The following is a 20,876-nucleotide window of genomic DNA, read 5'->3' on the forward strand; positions in this document are numbered from 1 at the left end:
TCCTCCTGGGAAGATTTTCCTACAAGCTAGTGTGGGAGCTTCTCACGCGCAGCCAACGGCACCAACAAAGCCTTTGTAGCTCGTTGCCAAGTATGCCAAGGCCAAGATGCCAAGGTATATGCCTTGGTCACTACCTTGGTCATGAGCCTTGGAGTGACACCTAGCTGACGACGCAACACGCAGTGCTCGCCCATATATTCATAAATTTTTATCTTCACGCTACAAAAACGGAGCCTAGTCTCTAACATCATCAATGATGTCATCAAACTCGATAAAAGCAAGTGTTCTCTCTTTACCCCCCCCCCCCAATTACCATATAAATAGGGGTAGAGTGTCATGTCAGAACAACAACATGTGCAAAAGTCTCTCTGCTATTGATGCGATGAAGCTCTGATGCAATCAGCCAAGCCTCTCTCTCTACACCTATGTGGAAGCACTACTCAAATCCATCAAGCTTCTTCCATGGCTCCCAAGAGATGTCGAGATGCTGGGCACGAGATTATGGGCGAGGTCATGCTCGAAGAGCTCCCCAACATGAGAAAGTAGTCGCTGCTAGGGGAACTCAACACGAAGCTTAAGTGCAAGCAGAAGTTACCCCCGAATCCATTCAACCTGAAGGACCGGTTATTCCACAACAAACCGATGTTGCAGCCAAACCCGTAATCACGATGGATGGCCAAACGGAGATAATCAAGTTTAGTACATAAGAAAATGATTACTTTTAAGCTATCTACAACTTCTTAATTTTTGCATCTTACGATAAAATGAGAGATTAGTAATGTTAGAAAAGGCCATACGATAAGTATTTTACATAGATTACGATTAGCTAGAATCTACTTAAACTTACAAAAGCATGTTAGTATTATCAATTTCTTTTTAGAAAAGAACATGGGAATTGATGAAGGAGATAGATTCTATACATCGCATACATTGACAAGGGTGTTAAAAATGTTTTATGGTTATGATTGCTTTTGGATTTGTGAATGATGAATTATGTCTCTTATGATTCCATGCTTGCATAGCTGGATGAGTTGTGGATTGTGGTGGTTCAGGATGTTTGGGTCCCCAACCCAATGCTCCCTAACACTCTGCGAAGTGTGGAAAAACTCACCTTGCACGTGAGGGTCCTATGCTCTGAAGGGAGGTAGGTGTTTTTGGTTTTTGATCACTCGAGCACCTGAGAGGGCAAAGGGCCAAGTGATAAGTGCCCCTGTTATGTAGAACGGCTCCTAAGGCTCAGGGAAGCTTAGAGGGGCTCTGAGCTAGAAAATTCCCTATTGACTGCGAACGGAGTGCGATCACATACAGCCTAATCCCGAGGGACTAGAAGATCCTATCCTAGGTTGTGGATGGTGTCTTTCTACAAAAAGACGGTTTTGTACCACTCTGCGGAGTGATGGTTCTGCTTGTTATTATGAAATAAAGTATCTGATTTCCGATTTGTTTGTTATGTGCTAAAGATTGAGTTTAATGAACCTAGTTTAACGAAGTAATAAAAGGAAATTATTTTTATATGTCCAAACAGCATGGTAGTATGCTTTGCTAATTAGAAAACTAAAGCAAACCCAATCGAGGAAAGTGGGAGGCTTCAATCCTGACGATCAAATGTCTATGGTTGGGTGGACCTGATAAGTTGATGGATAACTTTCCAACACTACATAGAGCTTATTAAATCATGACTCTCCCAATATCAGTAGGATTAGTTACCATTTTTAACACCATTTTGGGGGGCGGGAGCTGAAATTTTACCTTATGGGTAGGGGGATGGAGTTACACTCTCCCCCGTCTCTCACTCTCTTTGAACCAAGTGTGGTATTAACCTCACTCTTGCCTTTGGTTGATTACACTCTCTTTGAACCAAGTGCGGTATTAACCTCACTCTTGCCTTTGGTTGATTACAATGTGGTATTTCTTAGGTGGGCATTAGATTGTTGTTAGGGGTGACTTGTCCACACTTCCCGTGTGAAGTAGAACTAAGATTCCCATGTTCAACTAAGTCCTAGGTTTCCCATAGGGAGACTGGATGGTGATGTGCATGGATATGAATTTCGGTCGACTAATAAGAGGACTCCTTCAATGTGTTGGAGGAGGGACCTCACAATCTTGGCCATAATATTGTCAAAACTAGGATCACCTACTATCGAAGCAACCTTTAACATCCAAATTTCAATAAGTGAGAAGAAGCAAGGTTGTCGAATACATAGACACCTCTCATGCATAGATATAATAACAAAAGCTAACAAGGATAGGAAATATTGACATGCACCCTCTATGCTTATATTGCACCTATCCACCAAACTTAGACCATTTGACATTCTACAAGTATCACAAAAACTACATCAACACTAAAAACAATATATGGATCTTGTCTCAAACATGACATATGAGATTCTTATGAAAACATCATCCAAGAACACAAAAGGCTAGTGTGATTCACCGATTTCCATCCAGACCACCAAACCACATGTTTTTTCTTCAACACATTACTATAATGAGCAAGCTTCAAATCAAAAGCTGAACTACAACAAAACGAGAATATGACACGACCCTACTACATCGAGTGCTAGCTCCATGGTCTTGTAGTGAATAAGGAATACCTTGAGATGTATATCACCAAGTATACACAAAGAAATTTACTAGTCTCAAACCAAACTCACCAACTAATGATTATGATTATCCAAAAAATCACATTCATCAAAGACAACCAAGCAATATGCACAACATCATCAATAGTTATTGAGCACTAAAACAACATGGCATCAACACACAAACCAAGTTGTTGTAGCAAAAGAGCATGGAGAAGGCTTCATGAGAGTTGACCATTGATATAGATTACTAGACTTGTGGATTGCATGTTTGTGCTTGCATGCTTAATGATGTTCTAGGTCAAGAACATGCGCTCCTCTGCTTGGCCTCAAGGCTGACATATTGCAATTTTTTCATAGGATTATAGTGAAACATATCATATGAAAGTTAAAGAATGGGACAGCTTATGATCACGATGGCTTAGTGGACACTTTGCATATGCTTTTGATGTCTTGGCACCAACTTTGGTTCATATTTTTAATAGAGCAATTTGTGAGGAATTTCCAACTGAGTGGTCAAACCATAGAATTGTATCCCTTAAAGCCAGGTGGTACCTTGTTGCTCCAACCATTTTCTTGCTATGTTGGAAACTATTGCTCTTTATGAGCAGAGACGTTATGATATATAATAATAGGATGACGATGATTGGCCATATTATGTTGGATAAGATATATGGATCTATTGTGGAGCAAGCCTTGAGTGACTAGGTTGAGATCCATGGCATGAGATTAAACAGTCAAGCTAGTTTCAATAGGGTATACCACACTTGACCATATATTTACTCTAAGGGCTATTATAAAGGAAGGTTGAGGATGCAAGAAAAACATATATTGATGCTTTGTGGATTTTTGTAAGGCATTTCATATGGTCCATTGTGCCAAATTCATGAGGAGAACAAGATATTAGTGTCCCCAAGGAGATATAATAAAGTATCTGCACTCTATACAAGACAATGACACAAGCACCATGCGTATCTCAAATTCAGTCTCACCAACACTATCGGAGTGAAACATGGATTCCCACTCTCACCCACTTTGTTTGTGCTCTATATAGACAAGGTATCGGATTATATTGATAGAGAAGGAGTCGAATCCAATTTAGTTGGAATGTTGGTGTCACTATTGCTTTATGCAGATGACATTGTGCTTATATGTGTCTCACCTAAGGGATTTTAAAGACATTTGGATGCACTATCAGTCTTTCATGGTCTCTAGATTGACATATTATCTGCCTTTGATTATAGTTTGGATTGCCCTATGCATGAGCTTAGCTAGTAGACAAAGTTGAACTATGTGATCAAAGCAGATATATTGAGACCAAATACAAAGAGGACTTAAATTAGACCCCTTGTCCCACATGGCATGAGGATGACACACTATTGGAGCTACTTTCTTCAACTCTCTGAGGATAGTTTCCAAGCTATATGGATAGTCAGTTGGTCACATGGGTTATGTATAATTCTTGGGAAAATTCGCAGCTCAATGCATCACTTAAGGATTGAGATAGGCATACTGAAAGGTATGGAGACTGAGGACTACATGTGCCAACCTTGTTTGACAAAGATCCAAAGACCTTGAAGCATTACATCTGTTGGTGTATAATAAATTATGATATTCAAAGAAGAGAAACCACATTTGTTTTGAGAGGGTGATCAGAGATATTTGGGATGTTTTTCTTTTGGAGCTTCAAAGGCACAAAGTTGCTATTGTATGGAATAGAAGTCCCCCCATAGCCAAGCTCAATTAGACAAATAGATTGTCACTAACTTTTTCATTACCATAGATTTGAGCACATGATTGGCCACCACTGTTGATTGATAGCCAATAAGGCTACATCATAGAGGAGCTTCATCTTTAGGGGGTATCTTCTTGGATAGAGCACGTGCTCAGTTGAGGGAGACACCCATATCCACCCAAAAGGAGACCTAGACACCCTTATCATAGATAGATTAGAGCTATCATTGAGCACCACATAATACAAATGTTGAGGCACCTTAGCCACATAAAGCTACATTTCTTCTTGAGGGAGACACTTCATTGAGGAAAATAGCATTTCTATCTTTTCTTAATTCTCATTCTCCTAGTAATATTACTTATATCTAAACCACAAACATTTTCTTACAGAGGATATCACCTAACATCTAGTCTCAAAGCCATACCCTTTATCTTTTGTTTTTAAAGATGTGAGATACAATTCTTTTTATGTATTGGTGTAATCACATAGGCTAGATTGGCTTTTTAGAGACATTAATTCTCTCTCTCTCTCTCTCTCTCTCTCTCTCTCTCTCTCTCTCTCTCTCTCTCTCTCTCTCTCTCTCTCTCTCTCTCTCTCTCTCTCTCTCTCTCTCTCTCTCTCTCTCTCTCTCTCTCTCTCTCTCTCTCTCTCTCTCTCTCTCTCTCTCTCCTCTCTCTCTCTCTCTCTCTCTCTCTCTCTCTCTCTCTCTCTCTCTCTCTCAATCAATCAATCAATCAATCAATCAATCGAATTCCCCTCTCTTTTTTAAGCTAGTCGAAAAGGGGGGAGGGGGGGTCATTGATCATGCATATAATGATAATTTCATAGTGTGGATAATCAAGCAAAGATTAGATGATTGTTTGAGTACAATAAAATGATACTTAATGGGATGTGTATGTACACACATAAAAATTATGAAAAAACTAGTCAACCTTGAAACTAACCAAAAACTAGCGAACCTATGCATAAACTAGTCAATATTAAATGGGTCGTGGATGACAGGTGGAAAAAGTCACCTAACTACATACAAACTAATGAAGATTTGGAAACTTATTCTAAAGATCCTCAACATGGATTAGGAAATCCAAAAAGAAGTGAATTAATATGGAATTTGAGAAGGCTTATGATCTACTCACTTGGAATTGTGTTCTTAGTATTTTACAAAGTTTGGCCTTTGGTGATATGTTTTGTAATATGATTAAATGTAGGTTCACTAATGATAATGCCTCAATATGCATTAATGCCTATGAGACCAAAGGCTTTGATCTAAAAATTACTCTATCAAACAAGCTATGCACTCACACAACAGCCCCAACCCCCGAAAAGTACATTGTCACACAGAAGAGGTGTTTAGATATCTGGGATGTCATCTAGGAATCAATGTCACAATGAAACAACGATTTGAATAGATGGAGAAGAAAGAAGCTTCATGATAAACCAAGTCATTGGGTGAACCTCGATTGGCTTTACTAGGCAAATCATTATTTTCTAGTTCTAAGCATGCCATTAGTTACTCACAAATGATTACTAATAAATCTAATTATGGTTGTGGGTTGGACCCACTCAATGACAAAAGGAAGAGACTATGCTTTGGCTTTATGGAATCAAAATGATTGTGGATGGTCATTATGCACCATTGAAATTCCTTGACCAAGTTTCATGATGGCCAATGGATTGGTCTTGATTGAAAAGACTTCTTCTTTTGTTACAAACCAAAATGTTAAAACATAATCCTTTGAACTAGCTCATGTGCTAGTCAATACATGGAAGGATCTTGCCAAACAAGCTAAATAGAAAGGGGTTGTAGATTCAATAGGTCAAGTAATTTGGCTACAAATACTTACCTTTGTTGATGGCATTACTCTTGCATTTCAACATCCAAGGTTGTAAAATGCTATCTACTCAAAAGGCATTCAAAGATTGTTAGAAAGATAAGATCATAAACTATTGCAATTTTTTCTCTATGGAGGTGCTTAGTCCATGGCTATAGGGTAAAGGGGCCGATAGTTGAACAACCAAGGGTTTCTAGATTGATCTTCACCATTGATAGAAACTTTGTAGGTTTGAGGCATGATGATATGTGATAGGTCTATCTCTACTAACAAAATTTAGTTCATTTTTATGCTCCAAAAATTACACAAATAATTTTTTTTTATGAATCCCCTTGTACCAAAATGAGCCTTGTAATGCATGAAAATTTTAAGTGCTTTAAAAAACATATGAGGGATGGCTAAAAATAGGGGTTGAACCCCTAGTCTCTCACATATCCAAAAGTTGGTGTAAGCTTAATGTAACCAATTTCACTTCTAATATTAAATGATGAGTGTTCTATTACTAGCGCTAGGCTTAAGAAGCTTTTCTATTACTAGCTTCTTGAGCCTAGCTAGGCTAGCTCAAGAAGCTTTTCTATTACTAGACACTATTCAAGTAGTTGACCCTTTACCCTTGCTAATTAGCACATGAACACAATAGCTTTGAGAATCTTTGGGGGGAAAAGATGAGATCGATGACATGCATCCTTCATCAATAACAAGGAATGAATCCTGAGTGAATGGGTGAACCGTGATGGTAAGGATTTAGAGCTATTGAAGACCAAAAATAATTTTCAACAGGGGACCCATGTTTGGATTGATAAGGGCCAAAGATAAGATGCTACTTGATCATTTCAGCACTCAACCTACTTGGAAATAAGAATCAAGGGTGTGTGGAATGCCACCCCTTAACAACACTAAATCCACTCTTATGGCATGTTAGCATACATTGCCCTTGAGAGACAAACTTTGAGTTTATGAACATCTCCCCTGTTTGCTCTCTTTGTAGTAGAGCTAAGAAGAATATAAAACACCTACTTTGGGATTGTCAAAATGTAAGACCTTTCTAGAATTAGATTATATAGGATATGAGTAATGCTCTCTTGGAAGAAGGCTATCTAGAAGCTTGAATTTGGAATCAAGTAAAAGTGTGGGATGTTAGGGCCTTTTGGCTTGGGCTTGTCTAGAACTTGAAGAACGATGTCTTGCTAAGATTTAAGAATTTTGTTTAAAATATTCATTTGGGTGCTTATCACAAATGATCGATGATCCGGTTAGAATTTTTTGGCGGAATTGTAAATCCTCTAGAGTTGTAGGCAAACTGCTTAAGTGACTTTGAGTAAGTTTATCTATGTTTTATATTGATCCCCCTAGTAGATGATGTAAAAAAATTTTATTAGCTTACTTTAATAATACATAATTTTACTTTAAAATTTATTTAAAAATGTGTGCAATCAATTATTGGTACTAAACCCACCATAGCCACATCCCTTTATGTAGATTTATCTCTAGCTAAATGGACCATCAAAAGGAAGCACCAACCTTGCAACATGTAATTATGAACGTTACCCACCAAAGAGAGACTTCGCAAAATCATGGAGTATCCCCAATATGTTTGCTATGTCAAAGAGAAGTGGAGTCTATCAAGCACTTTTTTTGGGAATGTAATGAAGTCTATAAGGTTTGGAGAAGGCTCAAAGAGTGGATTGATAAAGTTGGATTTGGAGAAGGACATGATTGCAAACTTATTCTTTTTAGAGATAAAGCAAGAACAATGAAATCATTGTGAAAATATGGAACACAACCTAAGAAACTAGCATTGCTAGAATCTCGAAATTCAAAAATGACAAACTTTTGGAAGGATCCCTCAATTCTCTATCCCTATTGACAAGTGGGCTCTCTTTCACAATGATGTTTTAGACATTCTTAAAGCCTTTGCTAGTTAGGACAAAAATAGCGATGTCTTTTTTAAGGCCATGAAGGTCTAAGGTCCCCACCCTTGAAAACCTACCCTTTGTGGCACCTTTGTATATACCAATTTTGTTTATATTATAAATTCACTACATTATTTTAAAAAACTATGGTTCCCTTTGATAATGCATGTATCCATGGATGTCCATCAAAAGACAACCTAGAATATAGGAGTTGTATCCCATATGCAAGAACATGGTTTACATGTAGCCCTTTCCCTATTTATTCAATGCACCAAGTGAATTGAAAATGTGTGGAATTCATTATGCAAAGCCTTGTGCCATCGTTTTTTAACCTCTCACCACTTTAAGCTCTCTTTTCCATCACTTTGCAATCTCCATTTCGAGCATCGTTAATTTAATCTTGACTCCATTTTTCTCATGTTTCTTCATATACCACATTTGGCATCCTTTGGCTCAGCCATAAGGTTCTCTTGCTCCAACTCCAAGGTCTTAAACACAAAGGCATGTGTGATTAGCTAGTTGAGAGGGTGGTCTTCTCTTGCCAACAATTCCTACAAACAATCATATATTTAGCTTTTCATATATTAGCATTGGTAGCCTCCCATGTGCCATTAGTGAGCAATACAATAGTTGTAAAGGGGTTGGCTTTGACCTACTCAAGTTGTTGCTTGGTAGCATAAACCTTTTGCAAGGTAATGGCCTAACATGCAAGATCAACCTCCTTTGTCTTATCATTAAGCTTAACTATCTCTAAAATTCATATTGCCCCATCGCTATTCCATTTCACAAATTCTCAAATTTAGCAAGTTGAGCATAGATTTATTAACTACTTTGGGCAAACACACACACTCATGATTCTAGATAACTTTATCTCGCTTGAGAAAGAAAGATGTTAGCTTGTTAACATCCAACAACCAACTAATGGTTCTTTTCTCCTAGCTATCTCTAGGAGTCATATTGTTCCACCCCTATTCCATGTTGCAAATTCTCAAATTTGGCAAGTTGAACATAGATTTGTCAACTACTCTGAGTAAACACGCACACTCTTGATACTAGACAACTTTTTTTGCTTGAGAAAGGAAGATATTAGCTTGTTAGCAACCAATAACTAACTAATGGTTATTTTCTCCTAGCTCAAACATTTCCTACTATAATAGGCTAACCTCTTTGTGGAGGGTGAGAGCAAAATAGATACTATAAATGTAGGTATAGTCATGTGTAAAAGGTGAAGAAGAACATGCAAGCATCCTCACAATATTTTGTACATTGCTACATCTATCATAGTGGCATCCCTTTCAAGTAGCAAACAAGTAGGTCACAAAATCTTCGTTGTGTCATTATCCAAAGAGGACTCCAAGCACTCTTAAAGTTGTCTTCCTCATTTTATTGCAACATTTGCTAGAGGTGGCGATCATAATTTGCCAAACTTATAGTCGATTGCAATTCACACCTAATCACTTGTCATCTTCGTGTCTTTCTATCACTACTTAAAGCACTTTCAAATATAGTTGATTGCCAAAGCATTCCATCATTGCTCATGGAGGCATCTCATCTAGGATCACAACAAATATCAAATCATAAAACAATACTTAAAATAATGTTGCTATTAGTGAGTCCATTGAAAGGCAATCAAGTCACTTGTTATAATTCACAATCACTAGGAACCTACCAAGCTAACTAAATACCATTGCCAATTCTCCATCCTCCTCTGCACTCATTTTTGTGATACCTTATATTGTTGTGTGGAATGGAGTTTTATGAGCACTAGAAGACAACTTGGGCAAGCAATCACATCACAAATAAATAAATTCTAGACTATGAAGCACACAAAGCTAAAAATGGAATACACACTACCCTCTTCATTGGTGAATCAATCAACAAAACAAATTTTATTGTACTTGTCACAAGGGTTCTATGATAGACAACCAACTCAAAGAGGTGAAAGAGATGCATTAAGTCCTTTTTGCTATAGGAACCAAATGATAGAGATGGTCATTGGTTACATATCAACCACTACTTGCGAAATGCTATCCTAAATAGGGTTCCTAAGAACATGCCTCATCAATGCCACAGAAGTAACCATAACAAATGACATTGTGAAGTATACTTGTGTAAGTGACCCTCCAGTAAGGAAAAGTTTGACAAGTTTGAAGACAAGGAGTATGCCCTCCAAAAAGCTTACAAGGCTCCTGGAGTTGCAAAAGCCTTTCTCCAATGAATTTTCTTGGATTGAAAATTTCTCCATCAAACCAGCCCTTGACTTGCTCCAAGTACTTAGTCCATGAGTATTGTCCAAATCCACCCAAAATCTGAAAGCTTTGATGTGTACAATAAGACAGTAATACAGTTGCTTTTTGCCAACTTATGGTTGTCTATACTCTTGAGAGAGAGTGTGCGCATGTGCAAGCATTACACTTGTTCTTGTGCGGAGGACCTTGAAGATTTTTCAGCTGGCTGCCGAAACTTCAAAGTTTACTAAGAAATGTTCAAGGTCCAGTAGAGCAGTGCTGCACAAACAATGCAATATCTGCTGAAAGAACACAAACTGTACACCTATGCATTCATTGGCAAAGGGAGAGCTCCAACTTCAAACACCACCTGGCAAGATTACAGCCTGGCAAGTTTACCAATATATTCACTAAGTGCAGTAACACTAAGCCATTCTTGAACCTCACTCAAATCCTTTTATTACCCAAAAACTGTTGGAGAGATGTCACCCTACACAAACCCATCTTGCCAAAAACTTGAATTTATGCAAGTGCAACAGCCAGAGTTTCACCAGTATTTGTCATATTCTCCATGAACAAGGTATGAAAAGACCTAAATCGATCTAACTGCCTTCGTCTTAGAATAGCATTATTGGACATTAATTCATTCTTCTCAAGTTCAAGTTGTGCAGCTACTTTATCTTTACCTGCTCCACTAAGTCCTTCAATCATCACCTCATAGATCACTTTTGAAGGTTCAACTCCAGATTCACGGATCTGCTGGAAAATTTTCTCAGCCTTGTCAACTTTACCATCTTGAAAGTATGAAGAAATGTAGGCCTTGTATACTAGTCCATTTGGCTCAAGATTAGATGCACGCATACGCTTGTATACTTTATTTGCTGACTTCAAATTCCCTAGTGCTATGAGATCACAGATCAGAAAAGAGTACGTTTGTGCATCTGAATGAAAGCCTGCCTTCAACATTTTTGAAAATGCAGCAACTGCTTTCTTGTGATGTTTACAGAGATGAAGAGCATGAATTAACCTCGCGTAAGTCTTTTGATCTGGTTTCAACCCTGTCCTCTCTAAAAGTTTGAAAACCTTAAGAGCTACCTCATCTGCCCGCCTCAATCCACTGTACTTGAGAGCGTTGTTGTATGTACTTATGGGGAGCACAACATGTCTTTCATGCGCTTCTTCCATTAGCTGGATCACCTTTTCAAAGTCTCCAGCCGTCAAGAGAAGTTGAATCATCCTGCTATAACAAAATGAATCATGACTGAAGCCTGGTTGTTTACTGACCCAGTTAAAGAACTTCCATGCCACATTTGTCGATTTCATGCGTTTAAGGGTTTCTGAAACTAATGGACCATCCCAGTTCACTTTCTGTTTCTCTAGAATCTCAACTTCTACAGGTCCCCATGAAACAAAAGACTTTGCAAATGCAGACATGTTCCATGCTGTCACAAGTTCCCTTGGAGGCTGAGATCTGTGTTCAGTTTCTTCAGAATCACTTCCTGAATCAGAAAAATCTGTCCCTACATCATAAGCCCCGCCACAGTTCTCTCCTCTTTCACATTCAGTTTGAATTTCTAAGATCATTTTCTGTCTGTCTTTCTCAGATGATTCTGGCCATACTTCACTCATAACACGTTCTGCCTCCTCCACTCTGCCCTCATTTAATACATACTTGAAGTAGCTGCGCAATGACTTCCCTAAAGGACGGGGTCTGTGGCCATAGTACTTAAAGTGCCTAACCAGCTCCAATACACCATCCACATCTCCAGCTTTTGTAAGACATATCATCATGGTAGCATAAGTTACAAAGTTTGGCTTCACCTTGACACTTACTATCAGGTTAAAAATCTCTCTAGCAGCATCAAGCTTCCCTGCTTTAACTAGATGCTTCATGAGAATGGTGCATGTCCTGACATCTGGATACATCTTTTCTTCCAGAATCTTGAGGTAAATGTCTCCGGCCTCCTTATACATTCCCATTTCAGCATACAGATCAATCATGGTAGTGTATGTAACTTGACTTGGTTTTATATGAAATTTCTCCATGCGTTGCCAAGCACTCAGGGCCCGGTTGATGTTCTTCACCTTCATGTAAGCCGAAACGATGCTGGTAAATGTGGCAACATTGGCTGCGCCCTCTGCTTCACACGAGGCCGACACAGCCTCCATCTCTGCAAAGCGTCCAGCTTTCCCTAATTTGTATATGAGGGTGCCATAAACATAACTATCAGGTTTAAAAGCATTTCTAACCTTCAACCAGTGGTAGTACTTCAAAGCCATATCAACGCTTGCACAATTCCTGATAACCTCAGAGACTGTGTAGGCATTGAAGTATACACCGAGCTGCTCCAAGGCATGCGCAGTGCTCTTGTTCCATACATTGGAGGCATGGAGGATGTCCAAGATCTTGATAACCCTCTCTGTTCTTCTGAAGAAGGCATGCAACGGCAATTGAAAGAACCGGTAGCGCCGGGGCTTTGATGGGCTCCGGGCATCTGCTTGATGGAGCCGGGGGCACTCCAGCTGATCCCGACTTCGATCCCGATCATCTGCTCGAAGGAATCGCGGCCGCGCCGACAGGTCCCGATAGGAGTCATCCTGGGAGGAAGAGGATGTCCGAGCAGGCATGCGCTCCAACAGTTCCCGATCAGAGTCATCATGGGAGGAAGAAAATGTCCGAGAGGGAAGGCATGGAGGCAACCTAAGCTGGCTTGTGCTGCGCGCGGCAAAGAGCAGAGGCCATGATTTTTCTGCAAAAGGCCGCATCGAAGACGCAGAGTCCGGCAGCAGAGAGAACTATGTCTCTCTCTCCCGAGCGGGCAGCGATGGCGGCTGCCCTCTGCAACCCTGCGCAAGGCTACCTCTGCTTTCCATCAGACATGAAAGCTCACTGATACACCAGCACGATGCCACCCGCTCCCCAGAACAGCGACATTGTCGAGGAACCGGTGGTAAAATTCGCATTTTTTTAAAAAAAATCATAATCTATCGCATTTCTTGACAAATTTCATCCAAAAATTTTGAATGTTTTCTCCTCTTTGATTTAATTTTAGAGGTGAAGTTCAAATTTTAAATATTTTTTCCTCTTAATTTCACGTTCAAAGGTAAATTTAGAAATTTTGAAGGTGGGATATACACTAGACCTAGGTTTACTTTCAAGCATACAAGCTACCCAAAGGCCAAATCGATCTACAAATTTACTTAAGGGTTTGTCCCTTGGCTCTTGCTTGAAAGCCAAAAGACTCAGAGGCAACTTAGGAGAAAGAATAGATTGCTTGAACTTTGGAATGCTTCCCAATAATAAGCATATACATTGAATCAATGTGCTTGACGGTAAGCTAGTTTGCTTGAGATCTCTTGCATCGAAGCATCGCTCATTCACACACACACACACACAAATATACATACATACATACATATAATTCATATAGATAATAGACAAAAGAAAAATGTTTCCGCCAAATGTCCATCTCACTCTAGTTAACCTGGGGTAATTATGTTAACCTTGAACATATAGGGCAAAGCATGCCCTTATGGGTAAAAATTCAGACCTAATGGCCACTCATCCTTCTTGCCTTGGATATTTAAATGTAGTCACCCACTCTTTCTCCTCCTAGTCTAAGTGAAACATGTGGGCAAGATCATCGATGTCGCACACCAACTGTGTGTTAGACTCCCAAATGTCCTGCTTTCTCGTTAACCCTTTATTGGAAATCGTGATTATCATTTTGAAGCCAAGTGTGATAGGGGCAATGCTCATTGTATACACTTGAGGGAATGTCCAAATGTGTCGATGTAGGGCATTGTTCCCCTTTGCAATTTAAAGAGAACCTGCCTCTAATGGTCTACCAAAGCATGCGCAGCCTATAAAATCCAAGATCTTAATTTTCCCATTGGCAAGTATATTTTCTTCCGAGTGAGCTCTTCCCACTTCCCATCGAGATCCTCGCCTTCTTTATCATGTACTTGATCATGCTTGTCCATGGCTCCTCCTTGTTAAGCATCAACAAAAGTTTGCATGCAAGCTTCCTTGCTTTTGCATTGAGGCTTTCTAACCCTAACCCTTCCTTACAGTGGCCATTACCTCCCATGGGATTTAATGCTATGTTTCAACCACTCTGAAGCTCAAAATCTATGCAGTAGTGTCAACGGTAAGTTGAGAAGGCATAAGTCAAAGGCATTTAAAGAAGGTTGAGTGCTTGATTTATTTTTTGAGGTGTATTATTTTTTAAAGCTTCAATGTACTATTTTGGGGTAAGTATAGTACTTTACCAACACATCATATGTATTATTTTGTGAGAGGCCTATGCACATTGAGTTATTTCTAGTAGTTGCATTCAATGCATGTACAAGTGTTGTGTGAGTTGCACACATGAAAATGTCCTTGCAATAGTGTAAAGTAGGTCCACTTAGGCAAGCATGCATCAAGGAAGGACGGGCAAGAGCCCTCAAAGTGGTAGGACCCCCAAAAGGGATGTATTTCCTAAATCACAATGGTGGAAATCCTAAAATGTAAAAGGTGTGCAAACCCTAATTCAAAGGGGTCCAGACCCTAATCATAACTCTAATTTTGGTTTATATAAGGGTGAGAGGTCTCACTTGTAATTACCATTACTCGTGCACCCATGCTATAAAAGCTTTGGAAATCAATCCATTGTGTGCATCCATGCTACTGAAAGCTCTATCAGTACAACTATTGAGCATTCGATCTCTTCTTGTATTCTATCATCTCTTGTCTCCATTGTTGAGAGTGAGGGGGGGAGAGAGAGAGAGTAAGAGTTGTGTTTTTGAGTGAGGAGTTGGGTGAAAGTGAAGCTCTTCACCATCTTTTTGCTTTTCTTCTTCCCATTCATGGTAAGAGGTGTGAGTTATAGGTTCTATGCGAGGTTGTGAGATTATAAGAGAGTGAGGAATCTAACAAGTGAAGCTCTTCTCCATATCCTTCTTCTTCCCTATTTTCTTTTGTCAACATGGGCATATTCGTTGATGGATGTGAAAGAGCAAAAATTGTGGATTGTATTGTTTGGATTGTGCAACTATTATTAGCCTTCAAGGAAGATAGGTAAGCTCACTCTTTCTTGCTTTCTAGGATTAGAGAGAAGCATGCATGGTTGGTTAGAGCAGAGTGTTGAGATGGCTAAGTGAGAGATAGTCATCCAAGGCGAGTTATAGTTTTTGAACAATAGAAGCTCGTCCAAAAGTCTCAACCATTGTGTGTTTGGCCCAACATTATGGTCCCATTGTCAGGACGAAGGACTGTACGACTACCAAGATTCTCATACTCCTACCATGGTGGAATAGGAGGCTTGTTTGCTTAAGTGTGGATTGTATTGATGGGATCCATGCTTGTGACTTGCATACTTCAAAACATACATGGCTAGTTTAGGAAGATCGAATTAAAGGGAACTAGTTGAATGGGTTGAGATTGAGAAGATTGGATTTGTTAGAGTTGGAGAAAACGCAAAAAAACACACAAATACATAATGCAAAAAACCCAAAATTCAACCTCTTTTTGCTTGGATAAGTAGCAAGATTATTGAGAGTTATGGATATATCTTCCTAGTCTCACTTATATTGGTTGTGTGCATTAAAAGGGGAGGAAAGAAATTGCAAGAAACCACAAAAGAAAAACTCAAAAAACACAAAATAAGAAAAAAAAAGCACTCAAAAATTCAACTTGCTTTGTTAGTGGACTTTATGGCACCGTTCTTACAAGAAGATTCATTGTTGAGGGTGCTTGTCTTGTGTTGGGTTGTTGGGTAGGCATGAAACAAGCAAGAGGTTATGGTATGGCCATGATGAGTTCAAGTTGTAGTCATGGCTGACACAATGGTTAGGAGATGTGAACGCATTGACCTCCTCACACTATTTTCAATCATCGTCATCTTTTGATTTTCACTAGGGATATATCTTGCTGACATTTCACTTATGAGTATTTTCTCTAGGGTTTTATTTCACATGTGTTTTGTTGGTGAACATTAATCTCAAGTGGGCATGCCATGGAGCTCATCTCTAAGGGTAGGGTGACAAATTGCATGTTAAGGTCCTTCTCTCATGGCTTGTTGTTGTGAGTTAGACCATAGTGTTCACTAATTGTGTGCTTCACGTTTGCGATTCCCTTGCATATCCAAAGTGCTAACTCTTTGGCAAAGGGTGTTGTGTTGAGGGAGCATCAACACGTTGTATGGGAGTGGCTCTAGAAGATGGACGGATCAAGCTTTGAGTTGTAGATATTGATGACAAAATAGGCCTTGCACATATGTTTAGTCCAACACTAGTGCATGTTTCTAGCATGGCCCTTGTGCACATGCTAATCCGGGTGGCAACTAGCATTGCCACTTTTGCACTAACTATTGTTCATGTGTTGATTTATTCATACACTCATGCACGTGCCTTCAATTCTCTTCATGCACATTGTTGTTTGATTAATTTATATAACTTAGTGGTCATTAGTGTTGCATATGACATATTTTGATTCGTGCACATTGTTAACCCCAACGCGAAGAAAGCAAAATGAAATAAAAAAGGCGCAGGGCAAAGGCGGACAAAAGGTAGCCCGACTGAAGAAAGAAGCGGAGAAAAGGCTAAAAGCGCAGGGGCAACCTTTAAAAGTCCAAGGCAAATGCAAAAGGAGAAAGGTGCATTTTAAAATACAAAGGCACACCCTAAAATCTTATAAAAGAGTGCCAGGTGGTGGAAAATCCAGAAAGCTAAAACAGAAGACAAGGACAAAGGCCAAGGCAAAGAGAAACGGAAGACAAAGGCGCACAAGGAAAAGCGCAAGTCAAAACTTTTGTAAAAGAGCGCAAGCGCATCATGATTTAAGTCAAGGAGTGCCGGGCTCTCAACCCGTGTAATTTGTAAATGTAGACGGGCGGTGGAAAGGAAGCTAGGAAGATAGAAGGACAATGGGAAAAAGGCTACAGCCGACCATGTAAAAAAGGGGAAAAGGGGATGACCACCCAAAAGGAATTTAGGGTTTTGTATATAAAGTTGAAAAGTGAATGAGAAGCTCATTCTTGTGTGTGGCAAAAAGTGGCTCTCCTCTTCTTCTTCTTCTTCTTCTTCTTCTTGCTTGCTTGAGCTTGTGCTTGTGCTTGAGAGAGGGAGTGTGAGAGTGTGAGGGAGTGAGTGTATGAGGGTGAGGGACCGTGGGGTGGAGAAGCTCTCCATCTTCTCCTCTCTTCTTCTCTTCACTTCTCTTCTCTTGCTCGTGGTGATGGAGCTTTGAGCGTGGAGCTTGAGGATGGAGCTTGCTTGAAGCTTGCACTTGGATCGTGGAGCTACCGGAGTGTGCGAGAGAGGAGGTAACTCTAACGGCATGGAGGTAAGCTCACTACACCCGTAGATATGGATGGCGCATCAACTATGTGAGAGGTAGCCATTAGTGCTCGGCTTGGAACGCTTGAAACGATAAGCGGTCTGTGGGTCTTGGCGGTTGAGGGAAAGCTCCCACATTTTGGTTCCGTTGCCGGGACCAATGGATTCAAGCCTTGAGCGCTTGCACGCTTCGAATCGAGCATCAAAGTAAGGGCTTTCTGCTTGAGATAGGTAGGAATGGAGGGGGTTGAAGATGGCATTCGATCTCCTTGGCAAGTAGTTTTTTGCTTTTTTGAGATTTATGTTGTGAGATGGAGTAGTGTAGATATTTACTTTGTGAATTGGATACATTAGAGTAGGAGAAAACAAAGAAAAACAAAGAAAATAAGCATTAGGGTTTACTGTTGCAAAACAGGGTAAAACATGGCAAAAATCGTACAAAAAAATGGTAAAAAGCTCGCTTGTGATGCCTAAGATTGGCAAGTGAGTGATTGGGGACATCAACACCATACCCGGGAAGGGACATAAGAGCCAAGAGGCCAAGGGAGAGCTCATTTGTGACCATTTGAGTGAGAGAGAGAGAGAGAGAGAGAGCCATCGCACGATTCGCGCCGATCTTGCCATTGACGAGCCTACTACTCTACTCAGGTATACGAATCCCTCCCCCTATCCCCTTAGATAGGATCTGGAGGTTTATGCTTGCTATGATTGGGTAAAACGCACGAATCGAGCTAGATCGACATCTCGCTGTCGTCGTCACGCCGCATTCGGCGCATCCGAGCGGCCGCTTTTGGGCCGAGTCCCAGAATCGGCCCTCGGTCCTCTTTTGCTCAACCCACTCGGCCCGAAACCCTAATCAGCCCTCGGCCCAAACCTACTCGGCCCGTCCGAGTCGACCATTCGGACCATCGCCCAATTCGGCCCTCTGCCACGTGTCAAATTCGGCCCTCGGCCCAAACCTACTCGGCCCGTCCGAGTCGACCATTCGGACCATCGACCAATTCGGCCCTCTGCTACGTGTCAAATTCGGCCCTCGGCCCAAGTGCCTTAGCCCATCCGAGTCTACCGAGTCACGAATTCGGCCCTCAGCCCGTGCGCCTCGGCCCATCCGAGTGACCCACTCGGACCCTGCAATTTGGATCAGCTAGGCCGAGTGTAAATTGCTATCAACTTCTCAGAAATTTGACCTGACCCGGCTAGAGCTTAGCAGCGCAAATTGTCGAAAGTCCTTCTGACACTTGGAACTTGATTTTGGCATATGGAATAGACGAAATTGTAGGGAGCAGCCGCTTAGCAGCTTGAAGTAGGCAGCAGCAAGACCAAGAGACCTAGACGCAAAATGCTGAGCAGCTAAAATCTGATTGGTAAAAAAAAACGAGGCAACATATTAGGAAAACCCGGATGATGGGACCTCAAATGGGCCGGCACTGGCTATGGCACTAGCCGGACCTCATGCTCATAACAGACAAACACACCCACACGGCCTCGTGGGACAGGAGCGTCTATTTACTGCTAAAGGATGAATTGTCCTAAAGTCTAATCTATGCGTTTATAGTTTTATAGTTTTGTAGTCCAACGTTTCCCTTTCTATAAACTCCACAGAGGGAGAACCCATACATATTGGCCATAAATGCCACGATAATCACATACATGGGAGGCAACCTCTTGGTAGAAACACTGTGGCCCCACTGCAGCTCTCCCACATTGCAGGGATTGGCCCCTTGATGCGCTGCTCAACATATAGAACAAATAAACAAACTCCACTCTTTCATTTCGAAAGTATTCCAAGAGATACCATGTGTCCTTACCAAATAATTCCCCAAGAAACGAACTTCTATCCTACGGCTTAGGATGCCTTTCCACACTCAAGCGTGGGTCATTGTCATTGAAAACAGGTGCTATGCATCTAGTCCTTTTATTCCGATACCATGGTTTACATGCACATGTAAAAGTGGATGATTCTAAAGTGCTCAAACATAATTTTCAACCAGAAACACGTGGTGCACAACCAGGCTTTCCAATGCATTTACTAACCCGTTGCGGTGATGTAAGGATAGCACCAAGACAACACTCGTGCTACTATCCTCTTACTTAAAATATACAAACTCTATGTCATGATATGTATCAGAAAAAATCAGCAACAATCAGCACACAAATCACACCATTCAAACATCTTTAGGTATTTCTTTCGTTGCATAGGTGTAGAGGTTCATTTTGTCATGTTTTGATGTATAAAAAATGATAAATCACACACTTTGACAAGGAGACAGGGAAAACTGAGGCTAAAACTCATGCTTTGCCACTACCATACATCCACAAACACTCATTATATTTTTTCTTATTTTTGTAAGCCGTATTTCTATTTTTTTCCTTATTTTTTCTATTTTTTAAATTTGTTTGGTAATAAAATATGCTATTTTTTTTATCTTTCTTGTTCCAATCACTTCAGCATACTAACATTCAATTTATCTTCCATTTTCCCCCCATGGAAACACCTTTCACCCACCCGAAACAAAAAAAACTACCATTTTACCACTTAAAAATCGCATTTCGCGTTTACGGGAATTAAATAGAGCATATAAATCATTGCAAAATCAAGATTTTCTGATAAATAACAATTACTCATGATGCAATCAGCACACAAACAAATTTTCATCCAATAAGAACATAATTATCATCATAAACTATAAAAAATCCTTCATTTTCTTCATAAAAATGGTCATACCGTGTTTTTACATAACCCGAGACGCCTTGAATGAGTGCATAACCAGCAGACGGAGCCTCCATTGCTCTCAATCCAATGCTGTACATCAATCTTTAGCATCTCCATCAATCTCCATCACCATTTCCTTCATTCTCCCTTCCCCGTTCCTTCTTCAAGATGGTGCACATGAACAGCCCATAAAGGGGAGAGAGAGGGAGGAGAGAGAAAGACTAGATTCTGATCTCTTCATTCAGATAGCCATATCTCGCGCGAAGATCGGCGATATGATCAGCCAAGAGGGAGAAGTTGAGGCCCAATCTTTGTTGCATAGGTTGCTTGCAACCTCCGAATTCATAATTCATGAGGGGGAGCGAAATTTGCGTCGCCTGCATCACACCATTTTTCCCACACCATGCTCCACGTTTTTTCATCAAAAATGAAGGGGGGGCTTAAAATCCCAAAGGGCACCCCCCCTTTGGTCCTCTCAATGTCCACCTTTTCAAATCTTGGCCAATTTTTGGCCTCTTCCTCGTCCGGGCTCCGTTTCAGCCTCTGAAAA

The 20,876-nt window shown here is 40.4% G+C and overlaps 1 protein-coding gene across 1 annotated transcript; it reads right to left on the bottom strand.

The window, feature by feature from the left end:
• Nucleotides 1–9,940: 9,940 nt before the first annotated feature.
• LOC148008406 (uncharacterized) lies at nucleotides 9,941–13,227 on the bottom strand. Its single transcript, XM_087674260.1, has one exon. It carries the CDS (start codon nucleotides 13,057–13,059, stop codon nucleotides 10,816–10,818), a length of 2,244 nt encoding a protein of 747 aa, XP_087530386.1. The 5' UTR covers nucleotides 13,060–13,227; the 3' UTR covers nucleotides 9,941–10,815.
• Nucleotides 13,228–20,876: the final 7,649 nt, after the last annotated feature.

The sequence above is a fragment of the Lygodium microphyllum genome, unplaced genomic scaffold, assembly GCF_053477565.2.
Source record: "Lygodium microphyllum isolate KBCC unplaced genomic scaffold, Lygodium_microphyllum_v1.1.10 scaffold_151, whole genome shotgun sequence".
Taxonomy (NCBI): Eukaryota; Viridiplantae; Streptophyta; class Polypodiopsida; order Schizaeales; family Lygodiaceae; genus Lygodium; species Lygodium microphyllum.